At 41.2% G+C, this 19,449-nt stretch overlaps 1 protein-coding gene across 1 annotated transcript; it reads left to right on the top strand.

Moving 5' to 3' along the window:
* The first annotated feature begins 1,217 nt into the window (after positions 1 to 1,217).
* LOC127096100 (uncharacterized) lies at positions 1,218 to 3,105 on the top strand. Its single transcript, XM_051034718.1, has 2 exons — positions 1,218 to 2,292; positions 2,693 to 3,105. The coding sequence occupies exons 1-2, from the start codon at positions 1,218 to 1,220 to the stop codon at positions 3,103 to 3,105; spliced, it is 1,488 nt and encodes a 495-aa protein (XP_050890675.1).
* Positions 3,106 to 19,449: the final 16,344 nt, after the last annotated feature.

Below are 19,449 nucleotides of genomic sequence, written 5' to 3' on the forward strand. Positions count from 1 at the left end.
TCGATAATGACATCATAGTACACCATTTGCCTCTTAAAGAAGAATTCCCTCCAGTAAAGAAAAATCTACGAAGGACCCGTCCTGATATGGCTATGAAAATCAAGGAGGAGGTACAAAAACAGCTCAACACCGGTTTCCTAGCGGTCTCCATTTATCCCTAATGGATAGGCAACATTGTTCCCATGCCCAAGAAGGACGGAAAAGTAAGAATGTGTGTAGATTATAGAGTTCTAAATAGAGAAAGTCCCAAAGACGACTTTCCACTACCTCACATTGACGTGTTAGTGGACAACACTGCTTAGTTCTCTGTCTTCTCCTTTATGAATGGTTTCTCCAGTTACAACCAGATCCGAATGACTCAATAAGACATGGAGAAAACCACTTTCATAACCCCATGGGGAACCTTCAGCTACAAAGTTATGCCTTTTGGATTGAAGAACGCCGGTGCTACATACCAACGAACCATGGTCACTCTCTTTCACGACATGATTCATAGAGAGATCGAGGTCTACGTTGACGATATGATAGCCAAATCTCAAATCGAAGAGAAATATCTCGTCAATCTAGAAAAGCTATTTGAGAAGCTAAGGAAGTTCAAATTGAGACTTAATCCCAACAAATACACATTTGGGGTAAGATCCAACAAATTGCTAGGTTTTATCGTCAGCCAACGTGGCATTGAGGTAGATCCTGAGAAAGTGAAGGCCATACAAGATATGCCTCTGCCCAAAACTGAAAAGGAAGTATGAGGATTCTTAGGTAGATTGAACTACATTGCTAGGTTCACATCTCCCACTTGTGAGCCGATCTTCAAACTTCTATGAAAGGATCAAGCTGTCATTTGGAATGACGATTGCCAAAGAGCTTTTGAAAAGATCAAGGAGTACTTGCAAGAACCTCCTATTTTAACGCCTCTTGTACCTGATAAACCATTGATCATGTACCTTGTTATCCTCGAGGGATCCATGGGATGCATCCTTGGCCAACATGACGAAACTGGTAGAAAAGAACACGCAATATACTACTTAAGCAATAAGTTCACCGATTGCGAGAGTAAATATTCAATGCTTAAGAAGACCTGCTGCGCACTAGCATGGGCTGCCAAATGCTTAAGACAGTACATGGTCACTCATACGACATTGTTGATCTCTAATATGGACCCCGTCAAGTATATCTTTGAGAAGCCTTCTCTAACTGGAAGAGTAGCCTGATGGAAAATGGCATTAACCGAGTACGATATCCAACACATCACTCAAAAGGCCATAAAAGGAAGTATACTATCCGACTATCTTGCAAAACATCCCTTGAAAGACTACCAGTCTATGCATTTTGAATTTCCAGATGAGGATATTATGTTGATTAGGGATTGTAACATCCCCGACTCTGAGGAGGGACCTGAGTTTGGGTCCCGTTGGACCTTGGTTTTTGATGGAGCTTCTAACACTCACGACAATGGCATTGGGGCAATTATCAACTCCCCGACTAATTTCCACCTCCTCTTCACTACAAGGTTGTGTTTTGAATGCACAAATAATATGGTGGAATATGAGTCCTATATCTTCGGTATTGAAGATACTATTGACCTTAGGATCAAAATCCTTGAAGTTTATGGAGATTCAACCTTGGTAATTAGCCAAATCAAAGGAGATAGGGAAACTAGAGACCACAAGCTCATTCTTTACAAAGATCATGTCTTGAAACTAGTCCCCTACTTTGATAAGATCACATTCCACCACATCCCTCGAGAAGAGAATCAGCTAGCTGACGCCTTGGCAACTTTTGCGTCCATGTTTAAGGTCAAGTGGAAGAATGAAGTGTCATCCTTTCACCTTAACTACTTGGATGAGCCTGCTTACTGTTTGGCGGCCGAAGACGAAGTCGATGGCTATCGTTGGTACTATGACATCATGAGATTATTAGAGTGCCAAGAATACCCTAAGGACACATCCATTACTGACAAGAAGTATCTTCGGAAATTGTCTTCTAAGTTCTTCTTAAGTGGACGGGTACTGTACAAAAGGAATTATGATTCGGTTTTGCTAAGATGTGTAAACAAGCAAGAAGAAAACCAAATCATAATGGAAATCCATGAAGGCTCCTTTGGGACACATGTCAGTGGACACACTATGGTGAATAAAATCTTGAGGGTCGACTATTATTGGATGACCATGGAGTTTGACTGTCACTGCCACATCCAAACATGCCATAAATGTCAGATTTATGCTGACAAGATCCATTTACCGCCAATGCCACTCAATGTCTTATCATCTTCTTGGCCTGTTGCCATGCAGGGCATTGGCGTAATCAGACGCATAAATCCAACTACCTCAAATGGACATCGCTTCATCCTTATAGCCATTGACTATTTCACAAAATGGGTAGAAGCAGTCTCATACATAGACGTTACTAGAAAAGTGGTGGCTCGGTTCGATAGAAAAGAAATCATTTGTCGTTATGGCGTCCCCAACAAGATCATTATTGATAATGGATCTAACCTTAATAAAAATATGATGAAAGATCTATGCTGAAGCTTTAAAATTGACCACCAAAACTCATCACATTATAGGCCTAATATGAATGACGTTGTTGAGGCAGCTAACAAAAATATTAAGAAGATGTGCAAAAGATGGTGGAAACCTACAAAGATTGGCACAAAATTCTCCCGTTTTCATTAATGGCTATCGTACTTCAGTACGTACTTCCACTAGGGCAACTCCCTTCTCTCTTGTGTATGGCATGGATGCAGTATTTCCTGTTGAAGTAGAGATTCCTTCCTTAAGGATTTTGACAGACGTCAAGCTTGATGAAACCGAGTGGGTAGAAGCCCGATTTAACCAGCTGAAACTCATTGATGAGAAGTGCTTGACAACCATCTGCCACGACCAAATTTATCAAAAGCGCATCAAGAGGGAACATGATAAGAAGTTCTTCCCCCGCAGCCTCGAGGTTAGATATCTTATATTGAAGAAGATTATGCCCACACACATCGATCCAAGGGGCAAGTGGACGCCGAACTACGAAGGCCCATATGTTGTGAGAAAGGTCTTCTTTGAAAGAGCCTTAATCCTTGCAACTGTGGATGGTGAAACCTTCCATCTCCTGTGAATGAGGATGCAATAAAACATACTACGCTTAACAAAATGATGAAAAATCCTGATAAGTTGAAAACCCAAAAGGGTAACTTATGAAAAAATGGGTATCCCGGTAGACTGAAAACCCGAAAGGGCGTTCTAGGAAAAAATCATGGATTTAAAAGCGAGAGGCTACATCCCGCAAGGAATATTTCTTCACTCCCCGACGAGTCAATCATGTGGCTTCCCCAGCTAACCAGTCCTGTCACTCTCCTTCTGAAAGCAAGATCAAAGGACGACCAAAGGCATAGAGAATATATCAAAATTGGAATTTGGTGGAAACCCGAGATGTTTCATTGCCATTACAGTTTTTAGTTTCTTTTTGCAATGACCTCTTTTAGGAATTGCTTCATTGTACAAAATCACCCATTTTTGGGGCCATTTATTAATAAAAGTAGTTCTCTCATACATGCTCAATATTTTACTTTTCCTGCTTTGTCTGCGAAATGCGACTTTTTCTCAAAATGATATTACATTAGAAATTTCTTGATGAAAACACCCTTTATCAAATAAAAACTTTAAGGTAATCAACATCGAATTACATTTCTCTCAAATTGATAAAGGTAACCAAAAACGCATTTGGTATCCTCAACCTAAAAGTGTCATACAGTCCCGTGGACTTGGCCAACATTTCTTCCCCAGCAGGAATCCATAGCCATTACACTAAGTGTTTGCTTGGATATCAAGTTCCAATTTCCCAAGTACCGGAAAGTCAGCTCATTTTCCCCATTCACTCTTTTAAGCCCAATCACCATTGGCACCTCTCAGATATATTCCCCGTAGAATCCAATCATACTTGGCGTAACTTGCAAACCCCACATCCGTATAATTCCCCAACAACAATCCAAACATGCATTAACATTTTGCATACATAACATCGCATCATAAGTATCTCCTAAAAACTTATACTCAATTGATTCGCCGAAATTTGAAATTTCCCAACCATTGTTAGGAATTTCCCCCAATAGAGTCAATTTTCAATGTATCCCCAAGCAGAGTAGGGTAATTTTAGCCGTTGCTAGGAATCGTCATTGAGCTGCCATTTTCCCCCTCATTTGGTTTCCCTAGAAGAGTTAGGTATTCTTAGCCATTGTTAAAGGAATCGTTACTATACTCCTTCTATCCCCAAAGAGTCGTCATAACATTTTCATCCCCACTGAGTCAAGTATTCTTAGTCGTTGTTAAGAATCATCCTTGAAATCTCCCCTTCTTTAAACACGAGGTATTTTGGTCTCATTCCCAAGCTGAGTCAATATTTTATAGTAGTGGCTAGAAATCACTTTTGAAATTCCCTCCCCGACGCGAGTCAGGTTTTCTGATCTTCATAAGGAATCATCACTGACATGTTCCTTCTCCCCAACAGATGTCAGGTATTCCAACCATTACTGGGAATCATCACTGAGCTTTTGTATTTTCCTCAACTGAGTAAGATATTCTAGTCGTCGCTAAAGAATCGCCATTGTACCTTTCTGAGAAGTTTATCTCCAATCAAGTCAAGTATTCCAGCTGTCGCTAGGAATCGTCACTGAATGACTTCTTTCCCCCATAAAGTCGAATATTCTAGCCATCGCTAAGAATCGTCACCATACTTTTTTTTATCTCCAGCTAAGTCAGGTCTTCCAGCTGTTGCTAGGAATCGTCACTGAACCTAGTTGTTTATCCCCCTCTGAGTCGAGTATTCTAGTCGTCACTAAGAATCATCACTGAACTCACTTGGGCTAGTCCCTAGTAGATGTCAGATACTCCAACTGTTTCTAGGAATTGTCACTGAATCTATATTTCCCCATCAGGGTTAGGTATTCCATCCATTGCTCAGGATTACCTTCTTTTCCTCCCCAGCCATCGCTAGGGGAAATCGTCTTTTCTTTTATATCTGATATTCTTATTCCCCTAAACGGAGTTTCTCCATCCGTCTTCTTGGAATTTTAATGTCAAGGAGATACTTAGGTTGCATACATCATAGTACATGCATAATCATCATAACCATGCACAATCAATTCATATCACCATTATCCCCAGCAAAGCAAATTTTCAGTTTCTCTTAATAGTATTTAATCCCTTCCTACCATGAATGCATTGGAAGTCGTCGTTATCCATACCTTCAGGTCCGAGATGATTAAGTAGGGGAAACTGTCATACCCGCAAATTTTTCCTACCCCATATCATCTTCTTGAGCCATAAACCTTAAGCATACATACATCTCATATGCATTTATACTGAATGGTCCACAAGCCCAAGGCATGAGATTCATCTACAAAGCCCTAAGATCCTCTAGTCATGTTGAGATGTGCCCAAGCCCTCTCAGATCTAATCTCATCCTAAAGAATCCCACAAAGCTTGAAGAACCACTCAAGACATCTCACTCACTCCCCAAGTCCAATTTTGGTGGTGAGTCCCCTTTGAAGAAACTTCAAGATTCACCTAGTCACCCAACAACTTAAACCCCAACTCTTGACCCTCCTCTTAGCTTGAGTAGTTCATGACTCACCATGTATCTTGACCATGCCATTGATGATCCCTCAAATCCAAAGTTTGTTCATGCCCCCATGACCTTTAAACATCTCATTTGGATCCCTACAACTCAAACCCTAATTCATCTGACCATGATTCTTGATGAAACTTATGGCTCACGAAACCCTAATTTGGGGCTCCTTGACCATTGAGTATGATCATTTTTTGCCATAAAATTACCCTACCATTCATACAACATCATTTCATTTCCATTACAATCCAAATCAACCATTCAAACATTCATCCATTCCATGTTACAAGTAGTTGGTTCATACATGATTTTTCAACTTTCCATGACTTTATCCACCCACCAATTTTACCTAAAATCATTCCACAAAGGTCCCAACTTCATTTACCATCATGATATGATCATTTTAGATCACAATATCCATCATTATGGCTTGAAAAGCAAGAAATCACAAAACCCTAAAACTAGGCCATGTTGGTTGGTCACCTTTGGGCAAGAATGGCCTATGGGAAGTTCCAAAGACCATAAATTTTTCATTTTTCAAGATTTTTAAATTCTAGTTCGAGATAAATGTCCTAAATAAATTCCTCTCTAACTTTATTTCATGCTACAAGATCTAATTCATTGAGTAAGGGGTTCAATTTTGCTATTGGCTAAGATGGTCCAACATGCCTACCATGCCCTAAAATCATGTCATGACCACTACTTTGACATGTTGCCATTTCAAAACCACAAGCCCTTTTGACCTGGTTCTTTTTGCATTCAATAAATTTCGATGCAAGGAACAAATGGCCCAAAATTGAAGCAAAGGGCACAAGCTAATTTCATTTGGCCTTGGTTCAAACTTGGGTGACCATCATGATCAGCATATTAGACCAATTCAGACAGAATTTGCAAATGGATGCATCAAGTATCCAAACTCTCTCAATATGATTCCAATGGTCCCCAAACATGTTACATATGAAAATATGGTGTAGTAGGAGGTCAACTTGCAAGCAAAAGCTCCTTACATAGCAAAACTCGACCCCATGGGCAAATGCTGACTTTTCCAAAAATGGCAAAAAGAAATTTGCATAGTAGGCCATTTATTTGCTTGTGTTTGTTCCTAATTGATGCAAGGGATCAAGACAAAGTAGTCCAAGGTGAAAATAAGGTCTGAACACATCCACCCTTGTCCCCCATTGATTTCCAAAGCATGCTTCGACCCTCACCTACTTTCTGAGCAAACCTTCATCTCCTTCCCTCCAAACCATCCACATGCATTCCCTATAAATAGGGGAAGGTGTCTCTTTCATTTTACACGCTGAAAAAGGCCCCTAACCCCTGCTGCACATTTCACCCAAAGCCTTAAAAATAGAAATCGTGTTTCTGAGTTTCAATCCAAAATAATCACCCCGAAACCTTCACTAATCTTCACTTAAGTTATTCCAATCCCTAACTCACCCTCCCCAAGCCTCACCTGAGCTGAGCTCAGTTGTTATAATCCCTCATTGAACCGATCCCGACCAGGTAGAAATACTCATCTCCTTCATTCAAACAAGTTACCCTCTTGCTAAAAATCTTTCACTGATCATTAACCCCAAACTTTTGGTTTCGATTGCTCTATTTCCATCATTTAATTTTTGAGTTAAGTTAAGTCTTATTTTCTGTTTTGCTCATAAGAGCTCTGCACTCATAGCCAATCAATGTCTCATGAGTGTGGAGGTTAGTTTGTTTTTGATTGGGGAAGATGATTCCATGGAAAACTTTGAAAACTTTGTTTTGGAGGTTTGATTTTGGGATGATTCGAGGTTGAAGACGATCTTGTCGCGTTTTTTTTTAAATTTGAAAACTTTGTTTGTCACATGTTGATCGGTTGGTTTGCGCGCGTATCCCATTTATTTTATGTTTTTATTATTTATTCATATGAGCGTCGTTGGTTAACACAACTGGGCCATTGGCCCAGTGGGTGAAGGGATGGTCTACCCAATTCCCCCAAGGTCAGGGGTTCGAGCCATGCTTGTGTACCCTGACCATTTTCCTTTTTTCCTTTTGCCATTTTATTTATTTTATTCACTTTATTTTTATCTTTTGATTTATTTTTTAACCCCCTTATATTTATTATTTTCGAAAAATGTTGAACATTAACCCCTCTTATTTTTTCCTCTAGAATTTAATGGTGATTTTATTTATTTTATTTGGATAATTTATGATATACTTTTGGAGTATTGAAATGAAGGACTAATGAAAATCATTTAAGTCATGATGTGTTTGGTTTAGGGTTGATAAAAACTTTCCACACTTCAAACCTACCATTGGATGACCATGAGTTCATCCATGGTGCTTTGAAGAATGGATAGATTGCCCATATTTCAAGCAACTTGATCATTTGACTTGTGGTTGAAGTTCAAATTTTGTTAAGTTGGATTCATCTGATACATTTCCTTTTCATTTGATTTATGCTAACCCCCTAACCTTTCTATATTTATCATTTTGACTTGTTCATACTAACTCTATAACTTGTTACTATTACAACTTGTTAATATAACTTGTAAGCAACTAAAATCAACCATTCAATTTTGGGTTGTATAGTCTTCTTTTTGTCAATCTATTGATAGATGGCCTTGAGGTTGAACAACTCTCATTGTTGCAAATCTAGGGTAAGTTGATCCATTTATCATCTTTCTTACTTTGCATCAGTGATAAGTTATCCCTCGATGCGTCATATTTTGAATCTATTAACCTAAAGATAGACAATCTCCAAAAGTTTTCCATAACCCTAACGTTAACCTTACTAACTTTGATCATTACTAACCTTTGTTATTGTTAATATCATTGTTCTTATCAATTGTTATTTACTTATTCCGTCATTTAAAATTAAGTCATCATTATTATCATCATTGTACAAATTCATTAATATTGTCATCATTCAAAAACAACCAAAACACGATAAAATTAAAAGACAAAAAATATTCCACTTTACTTAATCACTTGGACTTAGAGGATCTCATCCTAGGATATTTTCTTGGAGGCCTTTGCCATACTCTTTTGTGATACTTTTTTATAAGCACTTGGGTTTCATCTGTAACTTACATACCTGTTGTAAGAATGGCATCACGACACCACCTTAGAGGGACATGTTTGTAAGACCATTATCCTTTATTTAGCATAGGTCACACTGTTGCACACACAAGGCTTTCTCTTGAGATACCTGTTTACTGTGGAAATTGGTAAACAACCGCTAGTCCTCCCTAGGGCTTAAAACTTATGGGTTACTTGCAGGATCGACCAGTTGATCCTAAGACATGTGCTAGTACAAATGTGGCTTATTCAATTCGACGGAACGACTTTGTGAAGAACGGCTCCTGACAAAGTATTGAACAAGCGCAGGTTTTTTCCACACGAAAGGTTTAAACGATGTTATAGCCTATGGGTGACTCGTGACCAACAACACTACAACATTCAAAAGACATACACGACGAACACGCTTTTGGTGAACTCTATTATCGTAATAGAATCAAAGTCGACAGCGTAGACGACAACGTAAAGTGATAACTCAAAAGTAAGTGAAATTAAAATAAAATGTTCAACGGGAACAATTGAAAAGTAAGGAAGTTGCATTGAAATAAATGTGGTGATTCACATACATAGCACTCTTAAAAACTCTTGCTTCCTCGCGTTGGGAATGAGAAGTTTTTACAACTGATTTTTAGTACAAGGTGAACACCTCGAGCCCCTCGTGGGATATCCTATTTATACTAAACTAAAGAAACTGCCTACAGGCCAAAAACTCCTAGAAAATAGCAGATGTTGTGCCACACGATCTGCAATCTGCTCCATATTCTGGCGCTTTATTCTTCTTGTAACTGCTAGTCATTTTCAATTTTAAACTTCTCCCGCCCAGGTATTTAGGGCGACGCTGTCTTCTATGTGTTTGGCACAACCCAAAATTCCTTAAGTCCCAATCTTCATTTCAGTCGACGGAATGTATTTTCGACCAAACGTGCTTCTTCTGTCGGTTTCATCCCTTGATGACTTATGTTTTTCTCAACACTTGCTTATCTCAGGCACATCTCCACCCCTTGATGGGGTCTAAACCTTAAATTCATAAGACCCTTTCATTAATTACGCCTTCAACATGCCTTAGAGATTTCTTGTGGTAACAAAATGCCCCCCAAAGATGCCATTTTCGAATGTCGACGTTTGTGAGATAATGTCATCTTTGAGATGTCGACTTGCTCCTTACTACTTCCACTTCTACTTAGTGGGACACCTGTTTTCCCCACACTGATGACGTCATCTAATCATGACGAACATTTCCTTTTTTCCTCGAGACGCATAAAATCATATCTCCATCACTTCACGTCTTTATGACTGAAACATGCTTACCGTCATAACTGCCTTCTCTCCTCCACATGTCTGCGGACGTGGGAACATGTGTATACGTGTCGAAATAGAAGATCAAACGTTCACTCTTCCTTTTCCCAAGGTTTAACCCTTATAAAACCCTTATTCCTTCTTCTTCTTTTCTTTTTTCGCCCTTTGCTTCTGTAAACGATAATCACCTGCACTCTGTTTTAGTAAAAAGAACAACCCTTCTTCTCTAAAAAACTTCAACTTCTTCCATGGCTAGCTCAAGTAAAAGTATAGCATTTCCCTCCGCTGCTAAGCTCGCACATCCTCTCACCATTGATGGTAAGGAGTACGTTCCTGAACCTCCATTTGCAGAAGAGAAGGCAAAAATCTGGCATTCTCAGGTATTGACCCCTTTCTCCTCGGCTGATGAACCTTTAGCGTTTTTAGGTTCTCTTCCAGAAAATCGTCGCCCTGAGATAACCAAAACAAATTCCCTTTTCCCCACCAGTCATCTCTCTGAACCTTTGGTTTCTTCCCAAAAGCCCCTTTCCCTTTGTTATGTCGACATGAATTTTAGGACCGCTCCTCCCAATAACTGTCCTAAGTTTTGCGCCTGGATGGATCGATTAGAAACAGAGAAAATCGACCTTTGGAAAAGGACAGGTATTTACACTCTTCTACAGATTGCCCGTTGTGGCCCTCCTCAATCTTGTGGCATGTTACTGGCTGCCCTCCAATTTTGGGATAGTTTGACCAATTCTTTTCATACCAAGCGTGGCATGATTACACCGACACTCTTGGACGTTGCTGCCATCACTGGCTTAAAACCGACTGGCGAAGTCTTTGACTGCGAAGCCGTAGCACCAATCCCTCTGTGATTTGACGTTGGTGACTCTCGCAAGCCGACCTACAACAATTTTATTGATCACCATGCCACCTCTTCAGGCCCTGTGACCGCTGAAGAACACGTGGCTTTTTTGACTATGTGGCTATCTCGCTTCGTTTTCTGCTCTAGATCTATGCAGATAGCCAAATATTTTGCTCTCCTGGCAATCCAACTGCACCAAGAGCGCGACATCGCTCTGGGCCAATTAATTTTGGCCTCTCTTTATGAATCTCTTTCTGAAGTCATTTGTCAAATCAAGCTCTTTGACCCTAAGAATTCAAAGAAGAAAAATGTTTTGGTCCATGGACCCTTTTGGCTCTTACAACTGTGGCTCAACGCCACTTTCTCTAAAGACATAGCACCCTATGGGATGAGGAGGGTTGCGTGTCCCCCAGAAGAACGACACCTCATTTGGAAGCGACTGATCCCTTTGACGCCCATCGACAAAACTTTTCCTGACGTCAAGGTATTCCGCCTCTTGTTCACCAGCATGCTGACCCGCGCCGACTTTCTTCCTTCTATGGCCCCTTTCAGCCGTCGAACTGAAGGTCCTGCATGGCTCACCATAGCTTTTCCTCCGACCGAAGATGAGCATAGAAACGAAACCTTCCTCATCTGGAGACGCCTTCTGGTCTCTCGATTTCGGTCGGTTGAAACCTCCGGTAGCAACCCTGGCCTAGTTGCTTACCAACCTAACTTGGTAGCCAGACAATTTAGCCTTTGTCAATTTATTCCCAAGTCCCTATATTCTTTTCCTGAATTACTCACAAATATCCTTTGTGATCAACCCTGGAGTATGATCCAGGAAGATCTTGAGACCCTCTGGGAAAACCGACCAAAGCTCCACTCCACTCCCTTTCGACCAACCTTCTTCTACACCAAAGAGTTTGATGATTGGTGGCAGTCGTATATTGCTGTTTACATTGGCGCTCCTGAGGCCAAATTATCTGAACTAACTCAGGCTTTTGTTTATTTGCAGGCGAAATCGACCAAGTGTAAGGCTCTCCATGTCAAACAAATTCGTGCTTTTCAGAACTATTTCCAAGTTGTGCATCGACCTGATAATCTTCGTCGGACCATCTTTGAGGCCGCGTCCGAATTAAAGGAGAAGGTAGCCGACAGGCTCCCAAAACTCAAAATCCCTGGTTACACGAAAGACAAGTATCTTTACGCCCTTCATTTTGGAAACATCAAGTTCCCTCCTTTGCCATCTAGCCCATTGGGTTTGGCCTTTGGCAATTCGGTTCTAGAGTGGTTTTATTGTCCCGTTTCACACGTACAAAATGCTTATAAGAAAAAGGCCGACAGAGTGGTACCGACGAAGCATTATCTGCCATACTACTCAGGACCGCTTCATATTGATCCTCAATATGTTAGCGTGTTCGAATCCACCCAACTTGGTAACATTTTTCTGGAAAGCTAACACCTCCTTTTAGTTGGATTTCGCCGCTTACTTGCTTTTTTATGTTTCTTAACAGCGATCCCTCTAGACCATGTGGATCACGTTCCTGCCAATAAACCCACCCCTTCGACACAAGAGACTCAGGTTCGACTCTGGCTGAATTGTTGTTGTCTTTTACCTCGGTTTTTTATTCTTAACCGTCATTTCCTCTCTTGCAGGCTGCTCTTAAGAATTCCTCTGATGATGATGGGCGACCTATTACCCAAGTTTTGAAAAAACCCAGTTCTTCGGTATGCCTCTATATGAAGCACTCTCACTCAACCTTGTGATATCTCTAAGGAAAACAATACGTGGTCTCTAACTTCTTACTTATGTGCAGGGTCAACCACGTTTGACGGACCCAATTGTCTCCTCTCACTCCAAGAAATCCAAAAAACACAAACGCTCTGCTGTCACAGGATCTGAGGTATTTCTTATTGGCTTGTCTGATCTTCTGACTCAAATATCTGCTTATAACATTTCTTCATGTCTTCAGCCGACTCCCCAACCGACTCAACCATCTTCTCAACACTCCCACAAATCCAAAGGCCATCAGGGCCACAAAAGGAAAAAGCACGATTCTCCCTCCAGGAGTGGTGAAGCCAAGAAAAAGAAACATTACAAAGTGCTCACTCCAGAGGCTCCTGCTTTAGATGCTGACACTATTATGGTTGACACTTCCATCCTTAAGAAAGCCCATGGTCCAGCTGTGGGGGCTTCGCAGTCGACCAACACCCCCGCTGCTACTATCTTAGGGGAAGAAAATCCAAATGTTGTTTCCCCTACATCGACACAGGTAATCACTTGTTTTACTACCTTTTTTCCTTGAATCACTGGACTCTTCTTACAGGCATCTCTTTCTCTTACAACAGGCTGATGCTTCTGGTGAGCCATCTCGCCCCGTCGCCGACTATACTCCCTCGTTGTTGGCTTCTTCTCCAACTCACCCAATACACTCTGTCGACACTGCTGGTGAGTTCATTGGCTTCCCTATCCAGATTAGTGATAGTGACTCTAATTCAATCACTAGTCCTGCAACGCACACGAATTCCAGTTCGACTAGTTCTGACTCTAGTCTTTCTTCAGCTTCCTTGCCTTTGCAGGATTCAAGGGAACCATTGGATGTCGGCACCACCAAAAACCAACCTTCTCAAACTACTCCTTTGTCAGCTACTTCTCCTTCATCTTCCCAGGGGCTGGCGATAAAGCCTTCTACCCTAGAAGCAATTGCTAGGCTTCGTAACCTGGTGAAATCGCGTGATGCTTCTTCTGACTCTGAGCAGCTTCACCACTCTGGAAAAATGGGTTTTGAGGCGACGAAAACCAAGGTTTAAATGGACAAGGTTCGTTTTCACGCCTTGAATCCAGACCTCCCTTTTGTGCTTATGCATGAACCTGCTGTCGGCCTAGAGATCTTGCACGTGCTTGCCCAACTTAAAGATCTTCAGCTTTTAGAATATGCTAAGCGTGCAACGACCGCTTTAGAATAACTTCTGGTTCCCATGCTGCTCCATCTCGACAACGTTAGGGAAAATGAACGCCAGATTGTATCTACTGAGGCCTTTGTGAAGGAGAAATGGGAGTTGGTGATGAATGCCGACGCAGAGGTCACCAAATTACTGGGGACGATTGAGGAGAAGAAAAAAGAATTGGCCTCCAAACAAACAAGGGCTGCTGAGATATGCCAGCAAATTGATGAACTTCGGCGTCAAATTACTGTGTTGGACATTGAATTGGAGTGAGTTGCTGAGGAGGAGTCGAGTATTATCGACCAGGTTATAAAACCTGCCCAAGCCACTATGGAGCAGACCACCAGCGATGCCTTGGCGGTAGCTGAAGAACTTTCCACTGTTGAAAAGAAGCTTGCACAACTTAAAGTCCAAGCCGACACCTTGGAACCTACGTCTCTCCATTACAACTTTGAGTTTCAATCCTTTCAATCCAAATTCGCCCAACTTTGATCGATTTTTGTGTGTGTGTAATATTTGAACAATGGCTTTTCTTGCCAATTTTTATGTCATCATTTTATTTCAGCACTGTGTATATTTATTTTCTGTGCCTTTATAGCTGGTTTCAAACATAGTTTTCTCCAACCTAGTTTATTCGCCAGTCATTTAGTCTGTCAAAATCTTGACCTCTTGAAGGAGAGGTCTATACCTTTTCAAGTATTTTCCATTTACCCTCAAGATTCTCCTATCTGGTGCCAACTCTTCGACCTCGTAGGCGTTATTAGAGAAAACCTGCAAAACCTTGAATGGTCCTTCCTAATTTGGGGACCATTTACCCAAAACTCTATCATTTCTATCCATAGGCAAGATCACTCTCCAAACTAAATCGTCGACAACGAACATTTTGCCTTTCATCTTCTTATTGTAGGCTCTGACGACTTTTTCTTTCTGCCTTTGTAGTGAATCCAAGGCTAACATTCTCTCCTCATCTAAATCGACCAGTTAGTCCGTCATCATGCTCCAATAATCTTCAGAAGGTATTTCATATTGCATTTGGGTTCTGACTGCCTGAACCTAAATCTCTACTGGTAACACTGCATCGTGCCCATATACCAATCGAAATGGAGTTGTTCTAGTTGCTTCTTTCGGCGACGTTCGACATGCCCACAAAGCTTGATCTAATGTCTTATGCCAATTTCTTGGCTTCTTTCATATATGTTTCTTTATTAGGCTAATGATCACTTTATTGGCCGCTTCGACTTGGCCATTTTCTTGTGTGTAATAGGGGGTAAACGTCAGTAATTTGATTCCCATTTCTTTTGCAAAATATTGCACTTTTCGACCAGTAAAAACTGACCCCTGGTCGGTTGTGATTGTTTCTGGGATGCCAAATCTGCAGATGATATGACTTTGGACAAAGTCTATCACATCCTCTTGGTCTACATTTGTCAATGCTACGGCTTCGACCCATTTTGTGAAATAGTCGATATCGACCAAAACATACCTTTGTTGTTTCGACGAAGCTGGTTTTATTTCTCCAATAACATCCAAGGCCCACCCTCGGAAAGTCAGGGCTTCACAATTGTATGCAACTCGCTTGTAGGCACATGTTGTATGCCCCCATGCAATTGGCATTCCTAACAGCTTTTAGCAAATTCAATGCAATCTTTCAACATTAAAGGCCAATAAACTCCTGAGCGCATCAAGAGCCATTTCATCTTCAGTCCCGCTTGATGCGCCCCACACGCTCCACTATGTACACTAGACACAGCTACATATGCCTCACTTTCTCCTAGGCATTTTCGTAAAACTCCTTCAACTGTCTTTTTGAATAGTTCATCATTCACCAAGACGTAGCTAAGGGCCCTATATTTCACCTTTCGATATGTCGACCCTATAGGATTACGTAAATAATCGACTAGCGGTTTACGCCAATCACTTCCTCCTTCGTCGTCAACGGTCAGAATTTCAAAATGATATTTATCCACAGCTCCCAACTTTATAATCGACAAATCTAATGGTGATAACAATGTCGCTCGTACCTTCTCTCTTACTTGGACCTCTTCTTCATCCTGGCCTTTCGACGCTTTGTATCCTGAAGCCTCCTACACCAAATCGTTTGCTCTCTAGAACTCTTTCCGTGGTATATGCTGGAGGTTGACTTGCTCAAACCTCTTGAGTAATCTGATGGTAACCACAAAATACATGATTAAATTTTCTTTAACACACCTGTATTCTTTTGATACCTGCTTAATTACTAACTCAGAGTCTCCCAGATCCATGCTTATGCCTTGAACCGTCGAAATATAATCTCCATGGCACTATGTCTACGTAATTTTGCGCCATTTCGACCATTGAATGGTCGATAAGGAAATCTGCCACTACTTTCCATTTCATTGCTTTCAAAGGCATGTATGTTAGAGAGTACTTAGTTAACGCTAAAGCCCATTTACCAATTCGACTATGCAAAATTGGTTTAGATAACATGTATTTAATAATATCAAAGTGAGAAGATACATACACATCAACAGGCTTAATATATTGCTTTAGTTTCATACAAGAGAAATACAGGCATAGACATAGTTTTTATATATCACTATACCTAGTTTCAGGATCATTAAGCATTCGACTAAGGTAATACACAGGTCTTTCGACACATTTTTCGTCCTCTTAGACTAACATACTTCCTATAGTCGATTCTGAGGCGACAATATACAACCTCATGAGGCCTATTCCTAATAGGAGGGGCCAGTACTGGAGGCTTAGTCAAATACTCTTTAATTTTGTCGAAAGCCTCTTGGTGCTCTTCTTGCCACTTAGAGTCTTCATTCTTCAGTCAAAGTAGTGGTGAAAAGGCTTTAGTTTTGCCACTTAAATTTGATATAAATCTTCTAAGAAAATTGATTTTGCCCAACAAGGATTGCAGTTCCTTTTTGATCGACAGAGGCTTGACGTCCATAATGGCTTTTGTTTTGCTTTGGTTTACTTTGATACCTTTTTTATGCACCACAAAGCCAAGGAAATCACCCGCCTGCACACAAAAAGCACACTTTAATGGATTCATTTTCACCACATTTCCTCATCCTTAAAAAGGCCTTTCGGAGATGTTCGACGTGAGTGAGTCGACCATTTGATTTTATCACAATATCATCAATGTATACTTGCATGAAATCTTCAATAAAATCATGGAACATTGAGTTCATTACCCTCTGATATGTTGCTCCTTGGTTTTTCAAGCCGAATGGCATGACAACCCACTCATACGTTCCTAAGGCTCCTGGGCATCGAAACGCCGTCTTCGGCACATCTTCTTCTGCAATAAAAATTTGGTTATATCCAGCATAACCATCTAACATACTTAAATATTCAAAACCAGCGGCCAAATCGACCAGCATTTCCGCTATGGGCATCGCATACTCATCTTTGGGGGTAGCAACATTTAGATCTCTAAAGTCAATACATACTCTTAAAGACCCATTTTTCTTAATTACTGGCACAATATTGGCCAACCATTCGACATACCTTGCAGTTTGTATAAACTTGCTTTTTAGGAGCCTTTCTACTTCCGCTTTTATCTTTGCCATGATCTCTAGTGCGAAACGCCTGGTGCCTGCTTTACTCGCTTTCTTCCAGTTTTTATTGGCAGTTTTAGTTCGACCAAATCCCTACTTAAACCAGTCATTTCATTATAATCCCAAGCAAAACGATCTTTAAATTCTTTAAGTAGAGATATTACCTCAGATTTTAACTCTTTATCGATGTTAGCGCTGATGTATGTTGGCCTTTTGTCGCCAATTTCGCCAAGGTCGACTACTTCTAAGGGGTCTTTTGGTCGCATTTTTTGGCGCCTTTGGGTCTTTTTCAAACCCTAAAGGTTTATCGTCATAAATACAGTCCAAACGCTGCATGTTGACGTTTTCCTTAGCCAAAACTGGCTTATTCGGAGACTCTGGCTCAATAGCCAAATTACCTTCTTTCTTTAACACATAGGCTTCGACAGCTATGTTTTCTTCAGCCTCTAGAGCCGATTTTATTTTGTTCCCGGCAACGTATGCCGAAATCCTTTTTAGAGCTTCTAGCTCAGTCATCATTAATGACATCTCCCCAGCCTGTCGGCCGGATACCTGTATAGGGTGGATCATCCAAACGTTCCACATCCCAAATGAAACCATGAGTCTCGTGTAGAGTTAGAGAAACAAAAGTTTCACTCAGATTAGCATACACATCCTCAGCTGGAAAACAAGGAGAAATGTTGGCCAACTTTCTCTCGAATTCCTTCTTGCCGACATTATTCACGCCAGCCATGAAGTATCCTTGGTCGACTTCAATATTTTTGAACACTCCATCTTCTCTCCAAATCACCAATCTTTGATGTGTTGAAGATGGCACGACTCTGACACCATGGAGCCATTCTCTGCCAAATAACAAGTTGTAACTTGGCTTGGCATCTATCACCATAAACAGTGTCGGTCTAGTTATTGAACCAACAATGATATTCACCATAATCACACCCATGGTACTTTTCGTTTTGCCCCCGTAGTCAGACAAGACCACGCTGTTGGATCTGATGTCAGTATCATACTTGCCAATCTTCCTCAGAATATGGTGTGGCATGATGTTGACAGTGGCGCCACAATCTACCAACACTTTGTTGACAGTTACGCCTTCCACTTTGGCCCTAATCAGCAACGGTTTCAAATGATTTTTCATAGTCATCGTGGGCCTTTCGAAAACTTCTTCTTGGCTCTCAGCAGAACCATCGTTTAACACAAAATAGCATCTTGGCTGGTGTAAAGCCATGTCTTCAGCGTCGGCATCGTCTACCGACTCCTCCATCTCAGTCACACAATTATATTCTTGTGGTAGAATTGATACCACGTTGACCAAAATGTCCAGACTTGCTTCAGATTCTGAATTGAAGTCATCAGTAACTTCATCAGAACATTTCTCAGTTGGTCGACGAACATATTCTCTGATCCATTCTTTTGCTGCGGTGTCGACCTTCACAACAACCTTCTATCCAGCATTTGCCCCGCTAGCCATGCCTCTTCCAACTATTCCTCTAGCAGCCTCTTTTTCGGCCTACTTACGCCTCTGAAAGCGTCTTCATTGAGTCCTCGACATGGGATTCTTCCCCAAATAATTTTCAGAGACATGAGTCCTTTTCTCAGGCTTGAACTCACGCCTGTAATTAATTGCTAGACCTCCTCTAGCAGCAGCAGCCCCTTGTGGGGTTTCTTGTTTTTCCTGAGGCTTGACCCAAGTGCCCCTAGGGACACTTGCCGACGGTACGAAGCTTTTGGGCCTCGCCTGAGCACTTTCCACATCCTTCTTTGAGCCTCTTTCATTCTGGCGCTCTCTGTTCAGCCCGTTTCTTTTGCTTTTGCCCAACTGTAGCTTCTGGAAATTTTCAGCAACTATTTTGTCGGTGACAACACCATATCTAGGGCACATGCAAACTTGTGAACCCTTATTCTTGCAGCGATACAGGAAATCTACCAAGTCTTCATCAGCCATTAGGTAAACTTCAGCTATGTTGATATCCGGGCTTTCACCAGTTTTCTCCAGCATGTCGGCCTCATTGTATTCGGTGATCTCGACCATGTTGATTTCGACTGGCTCCACGAATAGAGCTTCCTCCTGGTGGAGAGGGTCAGCGTCGATCTTCATTCTGCGGCCAGCAAATTTCAGCCTGCCTTCTTGAATCGCTTTTTGAACCAGATCCCTGA

The sequence above is a fragment of the Lathyrus oleraceus genome, chromosome 6, assembly GCF_024323335.1.
Source record: "Lathyrus oleraceus cultivar Zhongwan6 chromosome 6, CAAS_Psat_ZW6_1.0, whole genome shotgun sequence".
Lineage (NCBI taxonomy): Eukaryota > Viridiplantae > Streptophyta > Magnoliopsida > Fabales > Fabaceae > Lathyrus > Lathyrus oleraceus.

Bases quoted from the DNA above. Each gene is read 5' to 3' on its own strand.
- LOC127096100 (XM_051034718.1), top strand. From the start codon at position 1,218: ATGGCATTAACCGAGTACGATATCCAACACATCACTCAAAAGGCCATA. The intron at 2,293-2,692 runs GCATTGGCGTAA...ATCGTACTTCAG, and splicing joins TTGGCCTGTTGCCATGCAGG to TACGTACTTCCACTAGGGCA.